This window comes from Chanodichthys erythropterus, chromosome 19, assembly GCF_024489055.1.
Source record: "Chanodichthys erythropterus isolate Z2021 chromosome 19, ASM2448905v1, whole genome shotgun sequence".
NCBI lineage: Eukaryota > Metazoa > Chordata > Actinopteri > Cypriniformes > Xenocyprididae > Chanodichthys > Chanodichthys erythropterus.
This window is the reverse complement of record NC_090239.1, coordinates 32,899,394-32,927,211: the sequence shown is the minus strand read 5'-3', so window position 1 is coordinate 32,927,211 and position 27,818 is coordinate 32,899,394. Positions and strand designations below refer to the sequence as shown.

Sequence of the window (27,818 nt, the reverse complement as noted above, 5' to 3'; positions counted from 1 at the left end):
TTAAAAACAAAGAAAAAAAAAGATGCATCAGATATAATTACATTTAATCTAAAATGTCTTTATTTGTACAAGCAGCTGTTTATTTTTATGGCAAGGTACCAAATATTAAAAATACATTAAAATACAAAACTAGAGGCTAAGGAGAACAAAAGCCTCAAATAAAATGACAGAAAATGTACAACATTCACAGAAACATTGTGTAAAAAAAAGAGAAATCAAGTGAAGATACACATTCTTGCAGCATGAACTTCCACTTCAAAATTATTATCCTAAGAAAAAGAGGGAGGTATGGGTTAGGGAAAAAAATAAGCATTATTATGATCCATATGATTTAAGTTTTATTAATGTTAAATTTTTATACTGTACATTACCCATACCTTGGTATTTATTTCCAAAGAATCCATTCAATTTGTATTTGCCTTCCTTTCCTGTTAAAAAGAACCAAATTTTAATGTACAAAGTTTAGAAATGGCTAAATTTACATTTTAAGGTTATTTTTGTTTGCTTTATTTTGATAGGACAGGTGTCATGCATTAAATTGGTTGAAAATATTACATGGCTAACTGCGGTGACAATATGATAAATGTCAATCTTCAATAAATAGTTACTTAATAATATGAATTAGAAATTATTATGAAAAAAATGAACAGTTCATTATTCTACTCACTGTTATCAGTTGCAAAGCAACTTTGCACATTGAAATAGAATGCATGATCTCTCAAGAGTGCTTTTATTAGCATCGTACCTGTCTGGGTGTCGCCATGTGGGTGGATCTGGAACTTGAGGTGCTGCTGGATGTGGATCTGTTGTGGTGGTGCGGGCTGCAGCATTAGAGTGGGCAGCTCAGGCTGAGGGACTATGGGTGAGACAGGCACCTCGGGAACAGCGGGCACCTCGGAAACAGCGGGCACCTCGGGAACAGCGGGCACCTCGGGAACAGTGACGGGGACCGAGGAGGAGCCGTCCAGTGAAAGGGTGCTGTCTAGTGAAGTGACAGCTGGGATGTCAGGAGCGGGGCCCACAGTGGGAACACCAGGGAAAGAGACAACTGCAGGACAGTCAAGAAAGACAAATGGTGGAATAATTGGATTTGAGTTCTCTCTCAATTCATTTGAAATGGAAGAATATGTGGCCATAGGTCAACAGCAGGGTCAGAAAGTAATGGAGTTTGGGACAAAAAAAAAGTAATCAAAAAAAAAATGCCCCTATATAATTAAACTCAATCATTTATGACTTTTGTGATTCAATGAATGAATGAAAGTATATTTAGATCTACTTATGTTGCATTTAAGCATTATAACCTCATTATAACCTCAATCTCATTTCTGTTGAGTTTATACACTGAACAAAATTATAAATGCAACACTTTTGTTTTTGTCCCCATTTTTCATGAGCTGAACTCAAAGATTGAAGACTTTTTCTATGTACACAAAAGGCCTATTTCTTTGCTGATGTCAACGTTGTGGATCAAGTGGCCCATGGTGGCGGTGAGGTTATGGTGTGGGCAGGCGTATGTTATGGACAATGAACACAGGTGCATTTTATTGATGGCATTTTGAATGCGCAGAGATACCGTGACGAGATCCTGAGGCCCATTGTTGTGCCATTCATCCACGACCATCACCTCATGTTGCAGCATGATAATGCACGGCCTCATGTTGCAAGGATCTGTACACAATTCCTGGAAGCTGAAAACATCCCAGTTCTTGCATGGCCAGCATACCCCCCGGACACGTCACCCATTGAGCATGTTTGGGATGCTCTTGATCGGCGTATTCGACAGTGTGTTCCAGTTCCTGCCAATATCCAGCAACTTCGCCCAGCCATTGAAGAGGAGTGGACCAACATTCCACAGGCCACAATCAACAACCTGATCAACTCTATGCGAAGGAGATGTGTTGCACTGCGTAAGGCAAATGGTGGTCACACCAGATACTGACTGGTTTTCAGACCCCTCGGACCCCTTCAATACAGTAAAACTGCACATTTTAGAGTAGCCTTTTATTGTGGCCAGCCTAAGGCACACCTGTGCAATAATCATGCTGTCTAATCAGCATCTGTAGACAGATTTGTGTACAATATTTGAGAGAAATAGGCTTTGTGTGTGCATAGAAAAAGTCTTAGATCTTTGAGTTCAGCTCATGAAAAATGGGGGCAAAAACAAAAGTGTTGCATTTATAATTTTGTTTATTGTAAATACAATAGCCAATCAGAGGCGTTTAGATTATTCACAGTGAAATTGCTAGGGCACCTCATTCATTTCCTGCCGGTATTGAGACTCAAACCCATAACCATCAGGTTATCAATCTGACTCTCAAACCATTAGGCCATGATATGCCACCTTTGAGCATTAAACAGTGTACATAAAATGAGTTCTATTTCAGATGCAACCTTAGTTCCACCTTTGCAGTGTAAAGTTAGCTTTTGTTGACGTTCATAATTTTATTGGTAACAGTCTATAGTATTCTGATTGATTGAATTAGTTCAATTTAGTATTTGACAAAGACAACACAGCTACATTTAATGAGGAAATTATTAAAAGTGCCTTAACAAAAGGTTAAAAAAATGTCCCTGGAAATCAGTTCCCAGGGGGCAAATAATATTAGCTAGTTAATAGTTAATTTCTGACCCTGGTGGGCACCATGAATAAATACTGCAATTGTGAAATATGCAATTGTCAAATATGTGCAAAGTTATAATGCAAATTTTAACTCCCTTCACAACCACACAATCTGTAAATACTGAATGTACAAGTTTTGAACATTACTTTTACCTTCTGGTTGAACTCTTCCATCTGTATAATCCCCTGTTCCTTGAACAAAGAGGGAGACAGATGTTTATATGCAGATTTAAACACCTCATTCTTGTAGGTATACACAGTATAAGCAACTGCTTGTACCATATTTCTCGATGGTTTGTGCATTTGCTTCTCCAGCTCCTGGAGCATCAGGATGGGGTGGAACCTCTCCATCTCCTGAATCAAGTACAAACACACAGAATAAATATATTCTGAATATGGAAGACTGCAGAGAAGATGTCAGAAGAGGGGCAGTAAGCTGTTATACTCATAAGTATTACGGTGACAGCTCTATACAAGCAAAACTTGAGGGAAAGCTATACGAAAAAAACGATTTCTCCTCATCCATGTCCTTGCCTCCATGTTTCTTGAGTATGACAGAATGCTGTGTGCCGCCTTTGTCAGTGTTCTTTTGTGCATATGGTTCAGTTCAGTACCATGACCAGTTCACACTGGAGTCTGATATTGGTCACATTTAAAACAATGTGCCACACAAAAAAATTGGATCTGAGCAACTAAACTGAATTGAACACTAAGGCTTGCAGTGTGAACATAGACAATTATTCCATTGGTGATCGCTTTTAGTGACATGGTCGACCCTAAAGACACTTGAAGCCAAGCCTGCAAGGTTAGGAAAAAAAGTGTAACACCTGCTAATGCTGTGGCATGCAGGGAAGAAGACAAAAGGGCCGTTTAAATATGAATATCAATGGAGGAGATGCTTCATAAATTGCTTTAATTTAAATAATCGACAGCTCATCAGCTAATCTTCAAAACGTTTGCTCTTAAACATTAGTTTTGGATTGATCCATTTTTAGTTTACACTGAAAAAATGCTGTTTTATAAAGAGAAATCACAGACAGTTGAGTGACAGGTATGATTCATTTTACGGCACTTCTCACTCATTTCTATCATATCCGCAAACAGTGATTGACTGTTGCACAACTTTAAACGAAATTCAATGATGTCAAGGCTGTAATGTGATTGGTTATCAAGGCACACGTGGTCCAAGTTAGCCGTTATGCTTTCTCCAATGGTAGAGCCGTGGACCCTTGTATCTCCCAATAATAAGACCATCTCTGTCAACCCTCATGTTTTAAATGGCCATACATAAAACTTATTTATATAATTCACATCAAGTGGTTCTTTGAGTTTAATGCACACCAAATGTGATTATTCCACTTAAGCCATGATCACTTGCTAGTATGGATCATTTAAAGTGGTCATTGGTGTTTGCAGCTCATAATTTGACTGAACGATAATGGTAATTATTTTTAGTGAATAAAAGTAAGTGTTTTTATTTGTTATTTTGTCTATGGGTCGGAATTCTAGAGTAAAATAAAGTATGGCAAACGTATTTATTTGAATTTGAGAAAGAGACTTTGCGAGAATTACCACATCTGTGCAGAGTCCCTATAGTGAAGTTGTGAGTTTAATTACTTAAACAGCAAAGTTATCACCTTGTTGCTAAAACAAATGTAGCTTTCAGTAGTGAAGCTATTTTATTTATAAAAAAAATATGGTGCTGCGGCTCAAAATAAGGTTCTGTGCTTCTGAATGTTTTTGTGTGTGGGCAATTTTACATATAAAATTTTCACCTCAAAAGAAGCTGTGTTTTTGTGTGAACATCAGGCACGTCTGATTTATAATATGAGAGTAACAAAAGTTACCTTTGTGGGTAAATGGGTTTCCCTCTTCTTGTGGTGGCTTAGAATTCCAATGGGAATCGTAAATACGTGTTTAGCAGTACGTCAGATATCCAGATATCAGATATGCATCTAATTTAAAGGGATAGTCCACCCTAATATTCTGTCATCATCTCCCCCTCAAGTTGTTTCAAACCTGTATACATTTCGTTGTTCTGCTGTTCACAAAGGACGATATTGGGAAGAATGTTTGTAACCATTGATCTTGCCCCCATTGACTATCATAGTATTTTTTACAGGTTTAGAACAACTTGAGGAGGAGTAAATGATGACAAAATTTTCATTTTTGAGTGAACTATTTGCATGTGGCTCAGAACAGATATGGTAAATCTCATGCAGATATTTCTGTTTACACAATATCCTGATGTGAGTAAAAAAATGCCAGTGTAAACTCAGCTTAAATTAAATGAACAATTATCTGAAAACACAACTAACCATAGTGGTCAATGGATTGCTGTCCATCAATCTCAGGACCTTGATGCAAAGATTCCAGGCTTCTGTTTTCTGTTAAAAAAAAAAAAAAAAAAAAGAAGGATTAAATGACATTATAACTTCTGTAAGTTTAAATTCAAATGATAACAATCTTGAATTTTCTTGATTAAACTAATGTAATAGAATTACAGCAAAGTATTTCACTAGTTCTTAAATAGTGTACTAAATAAATAGGAGATGCATGTACCATCAACAGACTGGCCATCAGTCACTGGGCCGAGGAGTTCATACGACACTGATGGATTACCTGTAAGTACAAAACAATTATTACTTTCACATTAGCCTTAATGTATGCTGTTTGACGCATTTCATATACAAAGGAATGATGAAGTGGATCTTTAAACTAGGGAATGAATATGTAAGTTTAACAAAAGAGATTTCATACCATATTTAGCGGATTTGGCATCACCACCAAGACTGACAGTTTCTGGATTGTACAGGGATTCTGGAGAACCTACAGAGAGTGGAGAGAATGGACATACCAAAACAGTCAGAACATTAATATTATGATATTATATATACCATAGTTTCCAGACATGGCATCAGGCCCAAGTGGTTGACCACCATTTTGAAAACCCTTGTGTCTTGAGACAGAATTAAAGAAATATTCACTTTCAGAATTTTTCGAAATAAGACAATGCAAGTTAGAAAAGAAATATCAATCACCATATTTGCCAAAGGATTTGTCACTACCATATCCAAGTGGCTGACCATTGTTGGGTAACCCTCCAAAATCTGAAAATACAGAAACTTATATTTTAAAATATCTTCAAAAACAGATGTGCTGTATGATCAGTCAAAATGCTTTATTAACTTACCATATTTACCAGGGGATTTGGCAACAGATTCAGGATGAAAAGGCTGAGGGTTGTATGGTGAACTACCATGTCCTATTTTGGGGTCAGAGAACAGAATTATTATACATAAAAAACAGCATCCATCCAAAAAAATTTGACTAAAGTAAATGTTACTACAAATGCAAAATGTTACTACAAACTACTAAATGCACTGCTACAAACTGCCTGTCAACTGATTAATGCATACAAACAATTATGAAAAAGTGTAAGGGAAAATCAAATCTAATCTTCACCGTATTTTCCCAATGCTTTAGGATTGTAGGGTTTGGCTTCATAGCGCTGACCATCATTACCTATGAGAAAGGCACACATAAATCCATTTGTCCAGTCAGCATTAAAGTTAGGGTCAATTCTATCTCTAAATATTATAAAGATGATAACATACCATATTGTCCAGAGGGGTTTGTTTGATACCCATTGGGGGAACCACCAAATGGAAGACCACCAATTCCTGAAAAAATAAGACCTTGCTTATGAAAACTGAGCAAATGTCAGTGTGCAGCATTTTTGATGAGTAATTTTAAAATTAGCCGATAGGACTTTTACCATACTAACCATATTTCGCTTGAGATTTTCCCTTAAATCCTGTTGGTTGCTCACCTTGTGGTCCAGCTATCAGAGTAACAGAAAAGTCTAAATATTAATGAATGTATAAAAAAATTGTTTCTTACTATTTACAGAGATACAGCTGTAATTTTACTTGGTCTATACGAAAAAAGTTTTGAAATGGAGACCTATTTATTTAAGAAAAACTTAAAAGCATTAATATCTAAATTTAAAAAATGTGGAAAATGGAAAACTGGTTTAAATTAGTTGTTGTATTATTTATTTTCTTTTTGTAGGTAAAGTGGATATGGTATTGCACTAATAAGCTCTAGGGCCTAGACTACTGACACACTAGGACTAAAGCCTAGATTATACACATCAGATTAAATATTTAATAAATGTATATATGAATTGTGTCCATGTTAACAAATGATATTTAAAAAATCCATGAAGTAGGACATATTCCAACCTGGCTTTTTGAATTTGTTTCCATAGCCTCCATAACCTGAAAAGTAGCCATGTTTTTCAGAATTTTAGACAAGCAAAACAGATTTAGATTAAATTTAGGTTAATTAAAGTGATGTTAATTACAGTAAAATGTGTTTTGTAATGATTTACCTGCTTTGTAGCCATTGTTCATGCCATGAGCTGGATAACCACCCATTCCTGCTCCAAAGCCTAGTCACAGAACAGTTATATAAGCTTTTTTCCCCCAAAGTAACTTTTTTTCCAAAGAGGTTAAAATGCTATGGGATGGGATATGGGACGGGAGATGGATGGAGGGAGGGATGGATGGATAGTTTATCTTTTATTTCGAATCAGTTGTTCGGAGCGCCAAAGACATGTGCTTTCAGTAAACGAGTCTTCGATACATCATAAGTGTTTCGAAATTTCAATGTTTCAAGTGACTTTGGCAGTCTGATACGCACTCCGAGCCAATGATTCGAAAACAAAAGATTCGTAAAGCTTTGAATCTTCATGAAGCAGTGTTTTGAGATCAGCGGCATTTAATAGACAGAGCTGTAGTTCACTGATAAGCCACACAATATCGCGTTCAATATCAACGGCGATTCATATCGATATTGAACGTGATATTGTGTGGCTTATCAGTGAACTACGGCTCTCTGTCTATTAAATGCCGCTCCATTTGAAAGTAGGTGATGGCGATTTAGCGGCAATCAGAGAACCGGCTTTACTGACGAAATGCGCGTGACAAAAGCATTCGATATATCGCCCAGCCTTAATCAGCCATCACTAGATCTTGTTGAATAAAGTCGTTATTTTGTCCAGGAGGAGGAGGAGGAGGAGGGAGGGTCTAGCTAGCCTCTGTTTCATTTGACAACACTTCGAACGCCAACAGTTACATCCACTAACTTTTGTACCTTTCTGGACATTACTTGCTGTAAATGCAGGCCTCATTGAGCCATCAGATTATAAAAAAAATATCTTAAATTGTGTTCCAAAGATGAACGAAGGTTTTATGGGTGTGAAACACCATGAGGGTAATTAAAGGTACAATTTGTGATATTTTTTTCTGCTAGAGGTCGCTAGAAACCTATTGAAAACAAAGGTGTTTGATGACGCCAAGTTTTAGAGCGGAAACTTGGGACATGTGGTCTCCATCTCAACGGACGGTGCAAAAGAATAGGGATTGGAGTCTGGAAGAACTCATGTTCGTGGATGCGATTATTAACGTTACTGTAGTATGAAGCAGAGCAGGACCGAGTGTTGCGGGAGCTGAACGAGGAGCTGGAGCGATTGATCAACACACGCCTCACGAGCAGCGGGACTTTTATTATGATATAAAGCTTCCGCTTTTCCGGTCATGAGTTTATGGGAGCTGTCCTTGTCGACAGAACCAGCGGCAGATGGTAAACAGTAATTATGTTCCATAAATAAGTAACACAATCCATCATAAAACATGCAAGAAGTAAATAAGGAACTGCTTGAAGCAAGCTATTGGTTTGCATTTGTCCACGGTACTGTTGTCATGTGGTTTCTACGTCAGTAAAGGCGGTAACAAAGGCGGTAACTGACGTAATTGACAGGCGACTGCACTGCCCCGTGTCACTGTTTAGAATGGGAATTTTCTCATGATTTACAAGTAGTTGAAAACATTAAAGATATTGTTAGTAATCAGCTGGACAAAATATATAACACTAGCCTAGTGGTTTTTGGATATTTTACTGCAAAAATCGTACATATTGTACCTTTAATCTAATTTAATTTAATTTAATTAATTTAATTTTTGGGTGAACTAACCCTTTAAGATTTTTTGTAAGCATTACCAATAGCTTTATCAAACAAGTGGGGAAAAAGTAAGTTTACCAGGACTTGGAAGTTTCACCCATTGTCCATTAGGTTGTCCTCCAGGTCCACAATCTAAAAAAATAAAAAAATATTTCAATAATTGAATATTTCATAATTAAACCAAAACATTGTTTTGGTTTATAAGAGCCCAGATAATTTAATGTGATTTAATGTTATATCGATGGATTATTATTTAGGATTTACCTGGCTTTGAAGGTATAGCTCCCTGCACCTGTCCATTTGGTTGTCCAAGACCAGTTAGCTCTGCAGAACACAAACAAGTTACAAATTTACTTATCCAATAAAGATGCACTGATATCACTAGCAGAGTTGTATTACATGCATAATGTATTACAAAGCAAACCATCAGAATGCTTCCAAAAAAATTGAGACAATTCGTAACTATTTTGTGTTTTGCTGAATGTAGCTAATTTGTATGAATTTCATTCGTACATTTTCATACAATGTGTTTTTTTTTCTAGAGCGATAGGTATTTTTAGGAGTTAGGTTAGGGATGGACCTTCATGCTTTTTTCTAATAATGTTTTTTAATGATTCAATACAATACAATTCAATTCATACAAAATCACCAACTCGTAATGGTTTCCTGTAAGATCAAGTTGGGAATTCAGGGTTTTATTAAATCTGTTAATTAAATAAAGTTAATTAAAAATATGTTGTTACTTTTTACAATTATATTAATCACAATTTATCTGCAATAACACAAATAATTTATAAATATAAAAAATATATTTATAAATATTTAAAAATATAAATGTGAACATTTGCAGTACACAATGTCAGGTTTCAAGAATAAACTGGATTAATACAAAAGTTAAACCAGAAGTGAATTGATGCACAAAAGTAGAGAAAGAGGGAATAAGGGAATTTTATAGGAGTTACAGGAAGTATCTTTGTTTATGGTTGTTAATTAGTTAACTTTTGCGGAAGGGGTGTAGATTCAAACTGTTATGGTTTCAGGAAATCATATAAGATTTTATTTTGAAACTATAGAGGTTCACCAGGATTTGTTGTTGTTGGATTCTTCATTTGAATCTTGGATGTTTGCATCTCTGGAGTTGATTGAGCTGATTCTGGCACTAGAGGAGCCTGTGAAGAAATACTGGCGTGTGGCGTAATTGGTTGTGGTACCACGGGACTTATGCTTTGTTCCTGTGAAGGGGCTTGAGGAATGGGAGCTGATTCTGGTGCAGGAATTGCTTGAGGGACTACTGGTGCAACTGGTTTTGGAGCTTTATTTTGTGGAATTACAGGTGTGGGTGGTTTATAAGCTTTACTAGGTTTATAAGAACTTGGACCTTGCATAAATGGATTTGGAGCAGGCTGAGGTACCATAGAGTCAGGGGCTTTGCTCTGTGGATGAAGATTTTGCCCCTTTGTTTGTTGCAGAACTGCTGGAATGTCTTTAGTTTGTTCTGGAAATACTCCTGTATTTAGCTCATGTCCAGATTGTAGTAAAAAGCCCTTGGTGTTAGATGTTACTGGGAGACGACTTGGTTCTTCTGGGCTTAAAATCTCCCCTTTAGGTCCCTTTCTATTGGAAACACCTTTTCCAGTTGTTAGAGGCATGTAACCTAGAAACAAAAGCAATTTTAAACTCACATGCCGAGACAGAAGATCTGTCATTCAGAAATACATGTTATATTTATATTATGTGGAGGAAGTAAATAAAATGTACTTTTAATAATCATGATTTTACCTGAATTAGCTGCTTTATAAGGTCCTTTTGACATATAGCCAGGAACACCATAACCTATAGTTCACAAGATATGTGATATGTTAATATAACTGTGAAGGTTTTACGTTTGATGCAGAGTATGTTTGTTTAAAACTGGACCTAAGTTAATACATGGTAAAATTCTGTACACTGAAATGTGTAGAATATGGTTAAAAAAAGGTAGAATATAAAAAAACAAACAAACAAACAAAAAAGATACAACAAGTGTCTACATAACTATAGTGCACAACCCTTAATAAAACTTCACCAATAATATAGATTCTTCATCTAAATGGGACTACACTATTGGTTCATTAATAAAGAATTCAATAAATGTGTGGATATAATTTATTTTACAGTGGCTTTGAAAGTGGCTTATCCAACTTGATTTTAGAGCCAAAAAATGATTTATAATAGTTATAATGACATGCTATTTACCATTAGGCTTGGCTCCTTGTCCAATTGAAGGTCCAGCTTTAGCACCATATCCTTTAAAGCAAACCCAACACACATACAATTTTAAATAATACAGAAAAATCAGACAAAGGAAAACGAAACATACTATACACAATAGACAACTTTTATTTTATTTTATTTTTACCTGGTTTAGGCCCCTTGGCTCCACCATTGGGATATCCCATATTTTGAAGTGAAGAGCCTAATCAGAGAAAAAATACTTTAAACCAGTATAATATTCTCAGTTCTTTTCAGAATTCAATTCAGTATTATCCACACTGTAATAACTGCACTAGAGCTGGTGACATCCAGTGTATTACCTGTATTAGGTTGGTTAGCTGCAGCTCCATTAGGATATCCTCCATATCCTGAACAAAACCAATCTCAAATCAGTTCAGAGGTTCTCAAGTTACCGAATATACATAAGATCCAAATGATATGGACAAATTAGACAAAGGAAAAAACACACAGCATACGCATTACACATGCAAAAATAGTTTACCTGGTTTAGGTCCCTTGGTTCCACTATTGGGATACCCTATATTTTGAAGTGAAGAGCCTAATTAGAGAAAGGTGTGCTTTAAACCAGTGCAATATCTTCAGTTCTTTTCAGAACTCAGTATTTTCCACACTGTAATAATTGCACTAGAGCTGGTGACATTCAATGTATTACCTGTATTAGGTTGGTTAGCTGCACCTCCATTAGGATATCCTCCATATCCTGAACAAAACCAATCCCAAATCAGTTTAGAGGTTCTCCGGTTACCTCATTTACAATACAGACATTTAGTGCTTTACCCCTAATAAACAACTTCTCAACCAATAATAGGGGCTACACATACAGTTGGTTTATTAATAAAGAATTCAATGTGCAAAGGTGTTTAAATATCATATTTTACAGTGGCTACAAAATTTAAAGCCAAAACCCACATGTTTTCTAATAGTAATAACCACATGCTATTTACCATTAGGCTTGGCTCCTTGTCCATTTGAGGGTCCAGCTTTAGCACCATATCCTTTGAATCAGACCAAATATACATAAGATTCAAATGATATGGAAAAATTAGACAAAGGAAAAAACACACAGCATACGCATTACACATGCAAAAATAGTTTACCTGGTTTAGGTCCCTTGGTTCCACTATTGGGATACCCCATATATTGAAGTGAAGAGCCTAATTAGATAAAGGTGTGCTTTAAACCAGTGCAATATCGTCAGTTCTTTTCAGAATTCAGTACTTTTTCACACTGTAATAATTGCACTAGAGCTGGTGACATTCATTGTATTACCTGTATTAGGTTGGTTAGCTGCACCTCCATTAGGATATCCTCCATATCCTGAACAAAACCAATCCCAAATCAGTTTAGAGGTTCTCCGGTTACCTCATTTACAATACAGACATTTAGTGCTCTACCCCTAATAAACAACTACTCAACCAATAATACACATTATTAAACTAAATAGGGCTATGCATACAGTTGGTTTATTAATAAAGAATTCAATGTGCAAAGGTATTTAAATATCATATTTTACAGTGGCTACAAAATTTAAAGCCAAAACCCATATGTTTTCTAATAGTAATAACCACATGCTATTTACCATTAGGCTTGGCTCCTTGTCCATTTGAGGGTCCAGCTTTAGCACCATATCCTTTGAAGCAGACCCAACATACATAAGGTTTCAAATAATACTGAAAAATCAGACAAAAAAAAAAAAAAAAAAAACCACACACTATATGCATAACACACACAATAAACGTTTACCTGTTTTAGGTCCCTTGGTCCCGCCATTAAGGTAACCCATATTTTGAAGTGAAGAACCTAGTTACAGAAAAGTACTTTAAACCAGTGTAATATCCTCAGTTCCCTTTCCATCCTACACATTCGTCTTATTATTATAAGACTAGACACATATGGGGAAAACTCCTTTTTCTCCCATTTCTGAAGCCTTTTTCAATCACGCAGTGAAACTGCACCGCCATTTGTTCGTGGAGTTGTAAGTATACAAACCAATGACGGCTCGGCAAAGCCGCACAAGCCAGTGGTGCTTGCAAAGCAGCGAGCCTTCTTGAGCCCGCCAAAAGGGGTGGGGTATCGTGCTATACAAGCAGCTGTCTCACCTTGGCAGATTGCCCACTTTTGGGAGGGCAGAGGTTGACCTCTTCGCCTCAGAAGACAGTTATTGTTGCCAAATCTATTTCTCAAAGACCAGAGATGCACTGGCCCACGACTGGACCAGCCTCCTCCTTTATGCTTTTCCTTCGATTGCTCTGATTCCAAAGGTTATCAGACGAATCAGGGAAGGTGCTTACAAGGTCCTCCTGGTGGCTCCTCTGTGGAGGAAGCCAACCATAGTTCTCAGACCTGTCTCAGTTATCGCCCATGACGCCATGGCGATTCCTCTGAGACGAGATCTCCTCTCTCAAGCGAGAGGGATGATATGGCACCCCAGACTCGAGCTGTGGGATCTTCATGTGAGGTTTCTCAATGGGAGCCTGCAAACCTCCCTGAAAACGTCTTAATCACCATCTCACAAGTTAAACACTATCTCACAACGAGACGTCTACTCCCCTAAATGGTCTGTCTTTGCTGCCTGGTGCACAGTCTGGGGCGAGGACCAATTTACTTGTGACATCCCAGATATTGTCCTTCCTTCAAGACTTAATGGATAGAGGCCGCACTCCTTCTACCCTTAAAGTCTAGGTCGCAGCACTAAAAAATGCCTTACTGCTAGCTTTAGCATCGATTAAATGTGTGGGAGATTTTCAGGCGCTCTCTCCTCTCTTCCTCCTGTCTTGAATTCAGGCCAAACAACTCCAAAGTCATCCTGAAACCAAGACATAAATACGTCCCGAAGGTCCTATCCACCTCCTCCGTTCCGCCTGATGAAAGTAATATAGTCAGGTGGAACAGCTTTTCGGCTGCTTCGGTGGCCGCACAAAAGGTCTTCCGGTCACGAAGCCCAGATTATCCAGATGGATAGTTGATGCTATAGCGCTCGCTTACTCCTCTTTAGGCCTACAATGCCCTTTAGGTGTTAGAGCGCATTCCATGAGAGGCAAGGCCTCCTCTTGGGCATGGTCCTGTGGCGTGTCCATTGCCGAAATCTGTGTGGCTGCCGGCTGGGCCTCGCCATCCACATTTGTCAGGTTTTATAATCTGGACGTTCCTGCATGACAGACGCAGGTCCTTTCTGCATAAGCCTCACTGTTGTGACCAGCTTATGAATTTCCGTTATGACCCCGACCATGTCCAGGTATAACTATATTTTGTGCTCCCTATATGTGTCCTAGACCCCACTGGCACCCAGGCTATATGGGTTCGGGAGGATGACTACAGTGTCTTTTAGTTCCCGATTGTCCGGGCTATCCTGTCCTATGGCTATCCATTGCGAGCCCTTTTTTTTTTTTTTAAATCGCTCTGCCCGGATGCTCTGTCGTCCCCCCTTCGTAGCATGGCGTGATTGGACTGTCCCCATATGCATCTTGTCTTATAATAATAAGACTAACGACGCAGTACGAGTGTAGTATCGAAAGGGAACGTACTCTGTTACTAATGTAACCTCTGTTCCCTTAGATATGGAATGAGTACTGCGTACTTTGCCGTGCCACTCGCAGGACGCCTCATGCCGTCATTTCAGTTTAATTAAATCAATCTGCCAAGGTGAGACGGCCGCTTATATAGCACAATACCCCGCCCCTTCAGGCGCATTTTTGAGCGTGCTCGCTCACCATTGGCTTGCTCACTATTGGTTTACTTACAACTCAATGCGTTTGGTTTACAATACAACTCAAACATGCAGTTTCACTGCTTGGTTGAAACAGGCTTCAGAAATCGGAGAAAAAAGAGTTTTCCCCATATGCATCTTGTCTTATAATAATAAATTAGGTTGATTATGTGCACCTCCATAAGGATATCTTCCATATCCTGAACAAAACAAATCCCAAATCAGTTTAAAGGTTCTCCAGCAATAATATAGATTGTTATTATAAATAGGGCTAAACTACAGATGGTGTATTATAAAGAAATTCAATTAATGTGCAGCCAACGGTATGCAGATCTTATAAATTTTACAATGGCTTTGAACGTGGCTTATCCAACTGAAGTTAGAGGCAAAAACTATGTGTCTTATAATAGTAATAATGTCATGTTATTTGCCATTAGGGTTGGCTCCTTGTCCATTTGAGGGTCCAGCTTTAGCACCATATCCTTTGAAGCAGACCCAACGTACATAAGATTCAAATGATATGGAAAAATCAGACAAAAGAAAAAAATATACAAAATACACATTACACGCACTCAAATAGTTTACCTGGTTTAGGTCCCTTTGTTCCACCATTGGGATACCCCATATTTTGAAGTGAAGAACCTAATTAGAGAAAAGTACTTGAAACCAGTGTAATATCCTCAGTTCTTTTCAGAATTCAGTATTTTCCACACTGTAATAATTGCACTAGAGCTGGAGACATCCAGTGTATTACCTGTATTAGGTTGGTTAGCTGCACCTCCATTGGAATATCCTCCATATCCTGAACAAAACCAATTCCAAATCAGTTTAGTGGTTCTCCGGTTACCTCATTTGGTTTATGACATTATCAATCTAAATGGGGCTACACTACAGTTTGTTTATTAATAAAGAATTCAATGTGCAATCAAAGGTGTGCAAATATCATATTTTACAGTGGCTTTGAAAGTGGCTTATCTAATCAGATTTTAGAGCCAAAAACCATATATTTTATAATAGTAATAATGTCATGCTATATACCATTAGGCTTGGCTCCTTGTCCATGTGAGGGTCCAGCTTTAGCACCATATCCTTCAAAGCAGACCCAACACACATAAGGTTTCAAATAATACTGAAAAATCAGACAAAGGAAAAAACAAAAAAACAAACAAAAAAAACACACTATATGGATAACACACACAATAAATGTATCCTTAAAATAACCAATCCCAAATCAGTTTAGAGGTTCTCCAGTTACCTCAGTTTAGAATACAGACATTTAGTACTTTACTCATAATAAACAACTACATCAACAATAATATAGATTATAAATCTAAATGGAGCTAAACATCAGTTGGTTCATTAATAAATAATGTAAGTAATGTGCAATAAAAAAGGATGTGCGGATATCATATATTTTATAGTGGTTTTGAACATGGCTTATCCAACCTGATTTTAGAGGCAAAAAATATGTTTTATAATAGTAATAATGTCATGCTATTTACCATTAGGCTTTGCTCCTTGCCCATTTGACGGTCCAGCTTTAGCACCATATCCTTTGAAGCAGACCCAACATAAGATTCATATGATGAAAAATCAGATAAAAAAAAAAAAAATACACAAAAATACACATTACACAAACTCAAATAGTTTACCTGGTTTAGGTCCCTTTGTTCCACCACTGGGATACCCCATATTTTGAAGAGGAGAGCCTATTTAAAGAAAAGTACTTTAAACCAGTGTTTTCAGATTTCAGTATTTTCTACACTGTAATAATTGCACTTAAGCTGGTGACATCCAGTGTATTACCTGTATTAGGTTGGTTAGCTGCAGCTCCATTAGGATATCCTCCATATCCTGAACAAAACCAATCCCAAATCATTTTAGAGCTTCTCCAGTTACGTCAGTTTACAATACAGACCTTTAGTGCTTTACCCCCTTATATACAACTTCTCCACCAATAATATACATTAATCTAAATGGGGCTAAACTACAGTTGGTTTATTAATAAATAATTCAATGTGCAATCAAAGGTGTGCAGATTTCATATATTTTACAGTGGCTTTGAACGTGGCTTATCCAACTGGGATTTAGAGGCAAACAATATGCGTTTTATAATAGTAATAATTACATGCTATTTACCATTAGGCTTAGCTCCTTGTCCATTTGAGGGTCCAGCTTTAGCACCATATCCTTTGAAGCAGACCCAACATATAAAAGATTCAAACGATATGGAAAAAAAATCAGACAAAGGAAAAAAATACACAAAAATACACATTACACACACTCAAACAGTTTACCTGGTTTAGGTCCCTTTGTTCCACCACTGGAATGCCCCACATTTTGAAGAGAAGAGCCTATTTAAAGAAAAGTACTTTAAACCAGTGTAATATCCTCAGTTTTTTTTTTTATTCTTTCAATATTCAGTATTTTCCACACTGTAATAATTGCACTTGAGCTGGTGACATCCAGTGTATTACCTGTATTAGGTTGGTTAGCTGCAGCTCCATTAGGATATCCTCCATATCCTGAACAAAATCAATCTCAAATCAGTTTAGAGGTTCTCCACTTAACTCAGTTTACAATACAGACCTTTATTGCTTTACCTCCTAAACAACTTTATTAATCTAAATGGGGCTACACTAAAGATGGTTTAATAATAAAGAATTCAATTAATGTACAATCACCATTGTGGGTATATCCTATTGTACAATGGCTTTGAAGGCGGGTTATCCAACCAGATTTTAGAGCCCAAAACCATATGTTTGATAATAATAATGATAATAATAATCACATGCCATTTACCATTAGGCTTTGCTCCTTGTCCATTTGAAGGTCCAGCTTTAGCACCATATCCTTTGAAGCAGACCCAACACACATTAGATTTCAAATAATACTGAAAAAACAGACAAAGCAAAAAGAAATACGCATTATATGCATAACACCCACAATAAACGTTTACCTGATCTAGGTCCCTTGGTTCCACCATTGGGGTAACCCATATTTTGAAGTGGAGAACCTAATTAGAAAAAAGTGCCACTTCAATATCCTCAGTTCTTTTCAGATTTCAGTATGTAATAATTGCACTAGAGCTGGTGACATCCAGTGTATTACCTGTATTAGGTTGGTTAGCTGCACCTCCATTAGGATATCCTACATATCCTGAACAAAACCAATCCCAAATCAGTTTAGAGGTTCTCCAGTTACCCCATTTTACAATACAGACATTTAGTGCTTTATTCATAATTAACAACTACACCACCGAAAATATAGATTATTAATCTAGGTACAATAAGGGTTCATTTGTTAACATTAGTAAATGAATCAACTAACATGAGCATGTTTTTACAGCATTTATTAACCTTTGTTAATGTTAATTATTAAAAATACTCATGTTCAGTGTCAGATTCAACTTTTGATCTTACAAATTCATTAGTAAATGCTGAACATTAACATTAACTAACATTAATAAATTATGTACAAGTAGTTAACATGAACAAACACTAAACAATAATGTGAAACCTCATTGTAAAGTGTTACCTTAATCTAAATGGGGCTACAGAAAAATCAGACAAAGGAAAAGGAAATGCACACACACACACACACACACACACACACACACACACACACACACACACACACACACACACACACACACACACACACACACACACACACACACACACACACACACACACACACACACACACACACAAAAGTTTACCTGGTGTAGGTCCCTTGGTTCCACCATTGGGATACCCTGTATATTGAAGAGAAGAGCCTAATTAGAGAAAAATACTTTTAGACTTGTGTAATATCCTGAGTTCTTATCAGAATTTAGTATTGTCCACAATGTAATAACATTGTAGAATCAAATTTAGTGCATGAGTCTTGCACTGCTCTTCCATTCTCATCCTTGCTCGAGCCGAGACGGAAGAAACAGCGGAGCCATGGGGCAGAGTAAAAGGGATGTAGTGAGCTCACATCGACCAAGCACCAGCGTGCGTCGCTCCCCTCAGCATGACGAATCTACAGTGCTCTTCACCCGGGAAGACCAACGCCCCTCATTTAGTGCGAGTGGCATGGTTTAATTTGGTCTCACAAAGACCTGCCGTGCCCCCATCCACAATTCCTCTTCATCTGCCCTCACCTCGGTTAATGGCACGGAGGGTGCACCAAACATCCCCTATAGGAAGAGGTCATTGCCGAGCATCTCTGACCACCCATGGCCCTTGGCTGGATGATTAAGGCTGTCCATCCTTCCAGGCCATGCAGAACCATCTGCCTTTGTGGCCAGAGCGTATGCCGCGAATGGACAAGCTGGATCAGCCCTCCATACAATGGTGGTCCTTCAGGTCTACCAAGTCATGCTTTTCCGCACCATTGATGAAACTGGTCCTGGCCTGGCAGCCTTTAAAGAGTTGTGCAGAGTGACTGACCTCATCCAAGCAATTGGTCATGCCATGGCCAATTTAGTGGTCCTCAAGTGCCACCTTTGGCTGAACTTGACAGAGATCAATGACGCAGATGAGACAGCCCTCCTTGACTCCCGTATCTCTGGTTCTGCAGTGCACAGCTTTGCGGAGCATTTTACAGCAGCCCACAAGTCGTCGCAGGCAACGCGCCACTTCCTGCTGCAGTTCTTCTGCAAGCTAAGCGCTACCTGTTTCCCAGGTGCTAGGGACCCCAGCTTAAGTTAGTGCTGGATCCCGAGCAGCCCAAGCAGCCCTGATGTTACGGTCACAAGGAGGAGGTGGCTAAGTAGCCCCAAGGATGCCTACATTCATATCCAGATAGCACCTCATCACATATCATTCTTGAGATTCGCGTTCAAAGGGGTGGCTTGCCAATATGCAGTCCTACCATTCGGACAGTCCCTATCTCTGTGCACTTACAAAATGCATGGATGCAGCCCTCTTCCCCCTGAGACAGATGGGAGTATGCATCCTAAACTACCTCCACAATTGGTTGCTTTTAGCTCAATCGAAGTAGGAGCTATGTACACACAGATCTCTGCTCCTCAGCCACTTGGAAAGTTTAGGGTTCAGGATCAACCTAAGCAAAAGCTCACTGCCCCCAGCCAACAAATCTCATTCCTGGGGGTAGTCCTCGACTCTGCTCAGATGTGGGCCTAGATTTAGCTGGAGCACAACCTGAAAATTTAGAAGCTACTGGACCTCATGGCAGCACTCATCTCAGTGTTTCCCTTGGACCTGTTACATGCAGCCACTACAACACTTTTTGAATGCCCACGTCCCACCTCGTGCATGGTGCGAGGGCAGCCTCATTCTCAGGGTGACCCACGGTTGTACCAAAGCCTTTGTTCCATGGAAATCGACCCATTTCCCTGGAAGTCACCCTATCTGTATCAGTTGGCTTGGGCTTAGTCTAGTGGAGTGTCCATTGCCGACATCTGTGCGGTGGCCGGCTGGTCCTTGCCATCCACCTTTTTACAACTTGGACGTTCCTGCTCATCAGGCATGGATATTGTCCGCTTAACCACTCCCTAACCGCTGGGTTTTTTTCGGGTGGCATTTTGCTAGACAAACCTTTTAAGTCCCTATCTTTCATGTAGCCTGCTATGGGGCCCTTCTCACCAATCGCCCCGGGCTACGGGCTCACAGGATGGCCTTATGTTCTGCACTAGTAGCATGGTGCTTTGAATTGCAATCTCTATATACATCAGCTACTGACGCAATGCAATTGAACGGTACCAAAAGGGAACGTTTGAGTAACTAACGTAACCTTGGTTTCCTGGGATAACAGGAACTAGCATTGCGTAGCTTGCCGTGCTACTGCACCTGCACACGAGGTGACGTTGCTGCTCCTTAGTCGAAAAATTCTGATGAAAATGACTTCCAGCGCAACTCCCATTTTAGAGGGCTGTGCAAGTGGTTACGTTATTAACATAAATGTTTTCTTTACTGACTTTGATAACATTTTCCTTTCAACCCTGGCAATAGTATCATGAAATTCATTGTAAATGAAAAGATGTCCTTTACAAATACTACATACAAAAAGAATTTACCTCCAGGATTTGAACCTTGTCCCTTAGCAGCTGAAGATCCAGTGCCATAACCTAGGAAATGTAGTTATGGTGTAAATACTAATTTGGTTAAAGGATTGTTGCTAAAGTGTTAACGGATTGTTATACATTTCTAAATTTCTTTAGCAATATCAAACGATAGTTTACTGTGAATTTCAGATTTTGTATTGAAAATAAACAGTGCTAAATCTTTGTCATTTCAAAATGACTGATTGTGTTTGAAAGAGTTGAAGAAATGGTTCTTCTGATAAAAACAAAACTTCTCTAAAACATCCTCTACTGCGTAATAAAGGTAATGTAAAAATAATATGCTATTCTCATACAACCACCCCTCTTATGAAATTTACCATTTGTGTTCCACCTAAGATAGTAAGTAAAACATAACAGACTTTGCTGGGTGACCTAATCCTTAGAGAATATGTAGATAACAGACTTACCTAGACCAACTCCTTTTTGGGGATGGGTGCCCATTAAATTGCTGTAGCCTTCAAACAACATTAAACAGACTTTTAATGAAAGTAAAAACACAATAGCACCAGTTTTTTATGTTGAAACAAAACAATGATTTTTGTACACATTCTTAATGGGAACATTTATGCACAATCTGTATGCACAAACCTAACACATTGACTCTTGAGATTAAACTCACCCCCATAAAATGGGGCTCTGTAGCCATTCCCATTCCCATAACCTGTAACAATAAATGACAGAAATTTAGTGCAATTAGAGAGTTTTACACACACACACACGCACGTACATACGTTATATTAGTGAGGATATTGCATAGATTTACAGTGACTTTAGATCAGGTACTTGTGCGTAACTTGAACCCTAAATCTACTCTTAACCTATTTATAACCTTATCCCTAAAATCAATTCTTGACCATCAGACAGGCCTTTAAACAGTGTTGGGGAAAATTACTAAAAGTAATGTGTTACAATATTGCATTACTCTCTTTTTGTCTCCTGGGCTGGGCTTGCTTGTTTGTTTGTTTGTTTTTTAGTAACAAAAAAAAAAAAAGTTCTAAAGTTCAAAAGTTCTATTTTTTGGCAAATATAAAGACCCTTTCATACCAAATTCTTGCCTGTACAGTAAAGGGTACAGCTCAAACAAACTTTTCAGCTGCCATTCTTACTCCCAATTTATCTCGGGACAGGGACAGGAGAGGTGTCAGTCAATAAATGGGAAAACAAAGTAAGTTACATTACTTATTTGAAAAAGAAACAGATATTTTGTTGTAAATTTAAAAGTAATGATTACTTTTTTTTGTTACTTGAATAAGTAATCTGATTATGTAACACATGTTACTTGTAATCCATTACCCCCACACTGCTTTAAAGGGGTCTCAGAAAGTGAGGACCGGCAAAAATCCTCAATTTACTCATTGCTCTCACTCTGATGGTTTAAAACTCAAACTCACAAAATAGTACCTTTAATTTTTAACCGGTCCTCACAAAAATAGTTGTACACACTCTAAATAAGTGATAGACATGCAGAAAGACTGGGTGAACCAAACACTATACAAACCTTAAATGCAAATAATTCAGAAATTTGCTTAGGGGACTGTGATGACTATCACTGGGACGGTTATAACAGGGATTCAATCACTATATGTAAGGATTTATAACCAAAGTCCCTTTAAGACAAGTCATTTCACTCGGCAGCCATCTTTGAATGCCTCTCGGGCATTCAATTGCAGCTCCTATCTCTTTGAATGGGGAAACATCAAATTCTCCAAAGCTGTTTGCCAAGCTGTCAATTAAATTTCATATTTGAAATCACCAATTAAATCTGACAACAACTGTCTCATAAATTTTGTTTCTAAACGTTCAAACCATGACAAAAAAAAACCCTGTATTTTTCAGACTGGATCATGCTAATGCACAACCTTAAGTGTGCATCTCAATAGGAAGCGCGCGTCTGACTGTTTCTATAGGAACCGGAGCTTCTAACGACCATTGCAGTGACGCAATGACTTTACCAGCAATTGGCTCTTATTTAGAAGGCGGGACATATTCCGCCATATTGCGCGTTGCACTTTCCCCCATTAAAAACTATACGAGTGATGCGTCTTGTGTTATTCTATAGTCTTTGGTTATAACTGACCCCCATGTTACAACTATGCCTGATCTCCCCCATACAGAATCTTTTCTAGTAAACTTTTAGATTTTGTTTTATACACTTACATGCAAAAATCATAAAGTCTATAGATTATAGTTGGTTCACCAGATTACTATTAGACAATGTTCAAAGCCTCTTTTTTTTCCCAGGAGAAAAATCTAAATTTTCAAGATTTCTTTTATTTAGATCACATACCTCCCCTCTGCTTCAATGTATGTTGGTTCATTATTCCCATGCCTGTTCCACCTTATAACAATAGAAAAATATATGTTAAAAAAGGAAAACCTGATTATATACTTATGCTACAGTACAAGCAATTAAGCTCATACCATATGGGGGATGACCTCCATATCTAGGCTTATTTTGTGCACTTCCATAAGCACCTGAAAGACAGCAGACAGGTGTATGAAGATCTTATTCAAATTTAGGAACTGTTTCACTAAATGATATTGTACATTACATATCACATGCTGCATTCTATGGATTGGTTGCTTTTACTTTACACATGGTTTGGGCTTACCTGTACCTTTGTTTGCAGGATAACCTGATAATAAAAAGAAAATATTTAAATAAACTTAAAAGTCCATCCATCCATCCATCCATCCATCAAATAAAAGGTCCAAATGTACATATACAATCATATCAAGAGACAAAGACAGCAAAATCATAAGTTTCCTTAAGATGTAAATAAAATGCAAATATAATTCATTTTATAAAATAAACAAAACTGCTGTATATACACATAAACAGATATACTAAATATAAAATATTTCAGCAAAACAAGCAAAATAATATAAAACTTGAGATAAATCAGTGATGTTTTATTCACATCACATTTTAAATGTTATGGAATATTTTTTTCTCCTTTTTAGGGTAACTTCTTGTCTTGAAGCAAACCGATTTTTAATTTCTAAAGAAGAAAGAAAATCAGTCCAAAAGATCAAAAACCATGTATAGTATAAATTCTGTTCTTGCTCACCATTTCCTTTCATATTTGCCGAGTTGCTATTTGGACCCAAACCATAACCTGAAAATACAGTTTTTTTTTTTTAGTTATTGCATTTTTCTAAGCTGAATATTTGCAAAAGCAGAAAATCATGTTAAAAATTGTATGATAATATCACAGACTTGGATTAGTTCTGAATAACTAATGGAAATAGCCATGCACTGAAACTGTTGTTTACATCAACATAGAAAGATTAATATTACCTCCTGGTGACATTTGTCCTGCACCGCCATTTGGATTTTGAGGTTGGTACCCTTAAATAATAATAATAAAAAGTACTTTCAGAGCATAAACTACTGTACATGACAATATTCAATACGAAAAATAACGTTAACAAATATTTTCATTTGTAAATCTATTGTTGGTTTAGAATGTATACAGAAACATCACTGTTCAATACAGCTTTGCTATGTAAAACTATATCAATAAATTGCTTTATACTTTTGTCATTTGAAATTCATGATGGATCTATTATGACACTTTTTCCATTAACATTCACAGGTAACGTGAACAAATAAAACCGCTGCATCATACTGTTGTCTAAATAACTTAGGTACATGCGGGAATAGACAGTTCCTGGAGACAGCTGGGGCAAGAGAATCAGCTGAGCAATTCTGTGCAGGTAATAAAATCATATCTCACTGGAAGATGTTAGATTCCAGCATTGCAGGAGAACCTTACTCACTTTGCTTTGGTGTTAAGAAGCCCTTGGCAAGGAAAAGATGTTTCACAAAATACTGAGAAGTTTCAGGAATTGAAATGCACAACATGGAGATATTGGAAATTGTTAGTATGCGTGGGCTAATTATGGGAAAAATAGTATTAATGAAAATAGAAAAAGAGTTTAATGTATGACTAGAATTTTAATTCATGAAAAAAATTAATGATTTGCATATAAACAAACAATTTAACCATGTGTTTCTTTAAGGGCTGAAACTTTATTTATTTAAACTCAAGATTCTGTAAGTATCCTCATATTATGGCCAACTGTACTATCAAGTTTTTCCTGAATAGACTTATCTGAATATATAAATAAAGGTACAAATGAAACAGTCTCTTAACTCCAAATGACACGTTTCCCCATTTGATATTTTTTTCCCTTCAAACGCTGAAATTACTTTTTATACAACATAATGTGCTTCTGTTACTGATTAAAGCACATGAATATGAGGCACATGATTGGCTGTCTGTTGCTAAGCATCCAGCATAACATTCTAACACTGCACTGTTTCACACTGTAAAGTCAGGCACAGCAATTTGGGTTGAAGCCGAAGTATTTTGTGAAACATCTGCAGGGTTTAATAACGCTGGGTAAAAAAACCAAAAAAAAAACAACATGCTAACCCCGCTTCAAAATTACAAGTGAGTTCCTCTATGGCTACTTTTATGTCTGATTGAGAAACTAGTGTGATTCAAAGGTTTACGTAGCTAACATTTTTCTATTTAATGGATTATTTGAGATCTCCAACACTTTTTTCAATCTGACTAAAATGTAATTATTGATTATTGTACTGATTGAGTTTATAGTGGCTTTTCAGTCAGAGCGGTTATTAACAGAATATTCGATTTCAAAATTGCTACTGAAACAATCACTTTACCGGCAGGATCAACCAAGTAGCCATACAGATTTTCTTAATTAACCTAATTTAAACAAAATAAGAATCCTTGTTAACGATTATATGGATCAAATACAGTGATGGGGGGTTGGCCATGCATGTGGCAGACAAGCAGAAAAATCATGACTGAAACAGATGAAGAGAACACTCAGCTTCCACTAAGGATTAGAATTCACTCCTAAATGATTCAGTGTTTTTAAACAAATCACTATTGTAAAAACCTGTTAACTGGTTAATGTTAAGTTCTTCCCTTACTATAGACAGTGAGAAACTGTAATAGATCTAATAGGACATTTCATGTTAAATGTACAGTTTTTGGAAGTAAAAAGGGACAAGTCAACTTATGATTTACAGTGAAAAACTTTAAATTGACATTCCCACAATTCTCAATTCACCTCACATTTTATTTAATTGAAATAACCATTTTTAATTTCTCTTATCAATTTCTCTTATGCACATTAGTGTTTCATGTTACATTTTATTCACCTTCTATATTTTAGTACTGACTTCAGCTTGTGGAAAAGCTTGTTCATCATGTGCCATTTTTCCTCTACCATCTGTGTTTTTAAGGTGGTTGCCAGTATATTATAATGGTTAAAAAACCCCAGATTTTCAGATTTTATAAATTTGGTATATTAACGTTATTTCAGTTAATTCATGTTTTTGTTTTAGTTAAGTTAAGAAGTTAAGTTTAGTTCAGTAAATTTAAGGTCAATCTGTAAACTTTACTACCGTATTTTTTACAGCAAAGTTCTGGCAATCACAGCTGCCCGTTTTTGTGGGCGTGACTCACTCATAAAGACTTGTCACTTCAGAAACACTGTAACTGTTTATGATGTTGGTTACCAGCCTGCTTGCCCAATGGCAATCGAGTAAAAAAACAACATTTTACTTACTGCTACTATCACAAATAATCCATGCTGTAGTCCATGCCTTAAGCTACAACATTCAATTAGTGAAAAGCCTTTCTCTGGACATTTCTGGATAATGGGAAATGTTATTCTGGTAACATCTCAGAAGTCAAAAAGCTCAGCATGCTTTTTTTCATACTAATTATTTCTACACCAAGAACATAAGGCCAGAAACCTAATTTGTTCTTCAATAACTTTAGGGAAAAACTCCACTAATTCTGTAGCAGACACTCAAGCAAATCTACAGTCCAATCCCCACACAGATTTTACGTACTAGATATGAGCATTGTTTTATCTTATCAGCATCCTTACCTGTGCCGCCCTGAAGTGTTACTCTTGTCATCCAGAGCAATAACATCATCCTTAGAAGTGTCCATTTCATCATTGTGAATATATCTATTTGGAAAAAAACAGGGAAAACAGAAAGCGACAGAACACCCAACCCAAAGCGTACAGGGAACAGCTCATAGACAGAAGACACATAAGTCCTCCACTGAGCTTTTAAACAGTTTTGTCCATAGTGGCACCTCCTCTTAGGGGTCATCCAAAAAAAGAGACCTCTGGGGCCTCATAAAACTTTATGTACCTCACCACATGTGCTAAATAACTACAGGGTTGATACTGACTGACACATGTGGCATTCTATTTCTTCTCAAATTACTGCTCAAATCAATAGTTCATGTCTAATGAATTATCTATTTGATAAGTAGCTGTATATTAAGTGAGATCATGTAAGTTCAGCAGGTCATTATCAAAAAATACACTACACTTTTCAATTTAACTGTATATTACAATTTATTATTGTCCGATTTATATTGTCAATTTTAAAATTCGAAATGTGAATGTCAGCAATCATACAATATATAAATGTATTTTTAAACAAGTATGATTTTTTGACCACATTATGTAACGACCCAATCAGGTCCTTGTTCATCAGGAAAGCGTCTAATGGCACAAAGGTTGATTTTTGAGATAGAAGCTAAAGCAAGAACCAATATGGTCACCAGAGAATGTTTCTATGTGAATGTTAGACAGAACAAAAATACGTCCATCCAAACAGGAGTTCACTGTATGCTCTTCAAATAAACCATTATATCTGCACTAGCTAGTGAAAAGACTTATGTCTGGAACAGAGTTTGAAGAGACACTGTTTATAGGTTTGACTTGCAGACGTAGAATAAAACCAGCTGACAGTCAGACACTATGTAAACTATGAGTCTTGTCACTCAAATGCTAATACACTTGAAACACAATGAACAAATACGCAGGGCTCCTAGTCAATAACATTAAACAATACCAGGAATAGTTGCTCTGTTTAATGAAGGTCAACTGAATGGCTATAGTCTTTAAAATAAATAAATAATAAATACACAAGATAAAGTTTCGGTAACATTTACAATAAGGTCTCATTTATCAACATTAGTTAATGCATTTGCTAACCTGAAATAACAATGAGCAACATATTTTTAAGGCATTTATTAATCTTTGTAAA

At 37.1% G+C, this 27,818-nt stretch overlaps 1 protein-coding gene across 1 annotated transcript; it reads right to left on the bottom strand.

Annotated features, from left to right (window-relative positions):
• Nucleotides 1-264: 264 nt before the first annotated feature.
• cmn (calymmin) lies at nt 265-26,711 on the bottom strand. Its single transcript, XM_067369098.1, has 52 exons — nt 26,639-26,711; nt 24,003-24,053; nt 23,773-23,820; nt 23,314-23,337; nt 23,123-23,176; nt 22,989-23,039; nt 21,321-21,362; nt 21,109-21,156; nt 20,654-20,704; nt 18,350-18,406; nt 17,740-17,787; nt 17,588-17,644; nt 17,431-17,481; nt 17,106-17,153; nt 16,926-16,982; nt 16,768-16,818; nt 16,435-16,482; nt 16,281-16,337; nt 16,131-16,181; nt 15,667-15,717; nt 15,383-15,430; nt 15,214-15,270; nt 14,785-14,828; nt 12,666-12,726; nt 12,192-12,239; nt 12,020-12,076; nt 11,867-11,917; nt 11,575-11,622; nt 11,404-11,460; nt 11,222-11,269; nt 11,047-11,103; nt 10,884-10,934; nt 10,428-10,481; nt 9,730-10,302; nt 8,913-8,972; nt 8,727-8,780; nt 7,017-7,076; nt 6,868-6,903; nt 6,408-6,464; nt 6,238-6,303; nt 6,086-6,145; nt 5,823-5,885; nt 5,659-5,730; nt 5,518-5,577; nt 5,381-5,449; nt 5,183-5,242; nt 4,939-5,007; nt 2,900-2,974; nt 2,774-2,812; nt 746-1,048; nt 378-428; nt 265-269 (listed from the first exon to the last, which is right to left on the bottom strand). The coding sequence occupies exons 1-52, from the start codon at nt 26,709-26,711 to the stop codon at nt 265-267; spliced, it is 3,531 nt and encodes a 1,176-aa protein (XP_067225199.1).
• Between the last annotated feature and the right edge of the window lie 1,107 nt (nt 26,712-27,818).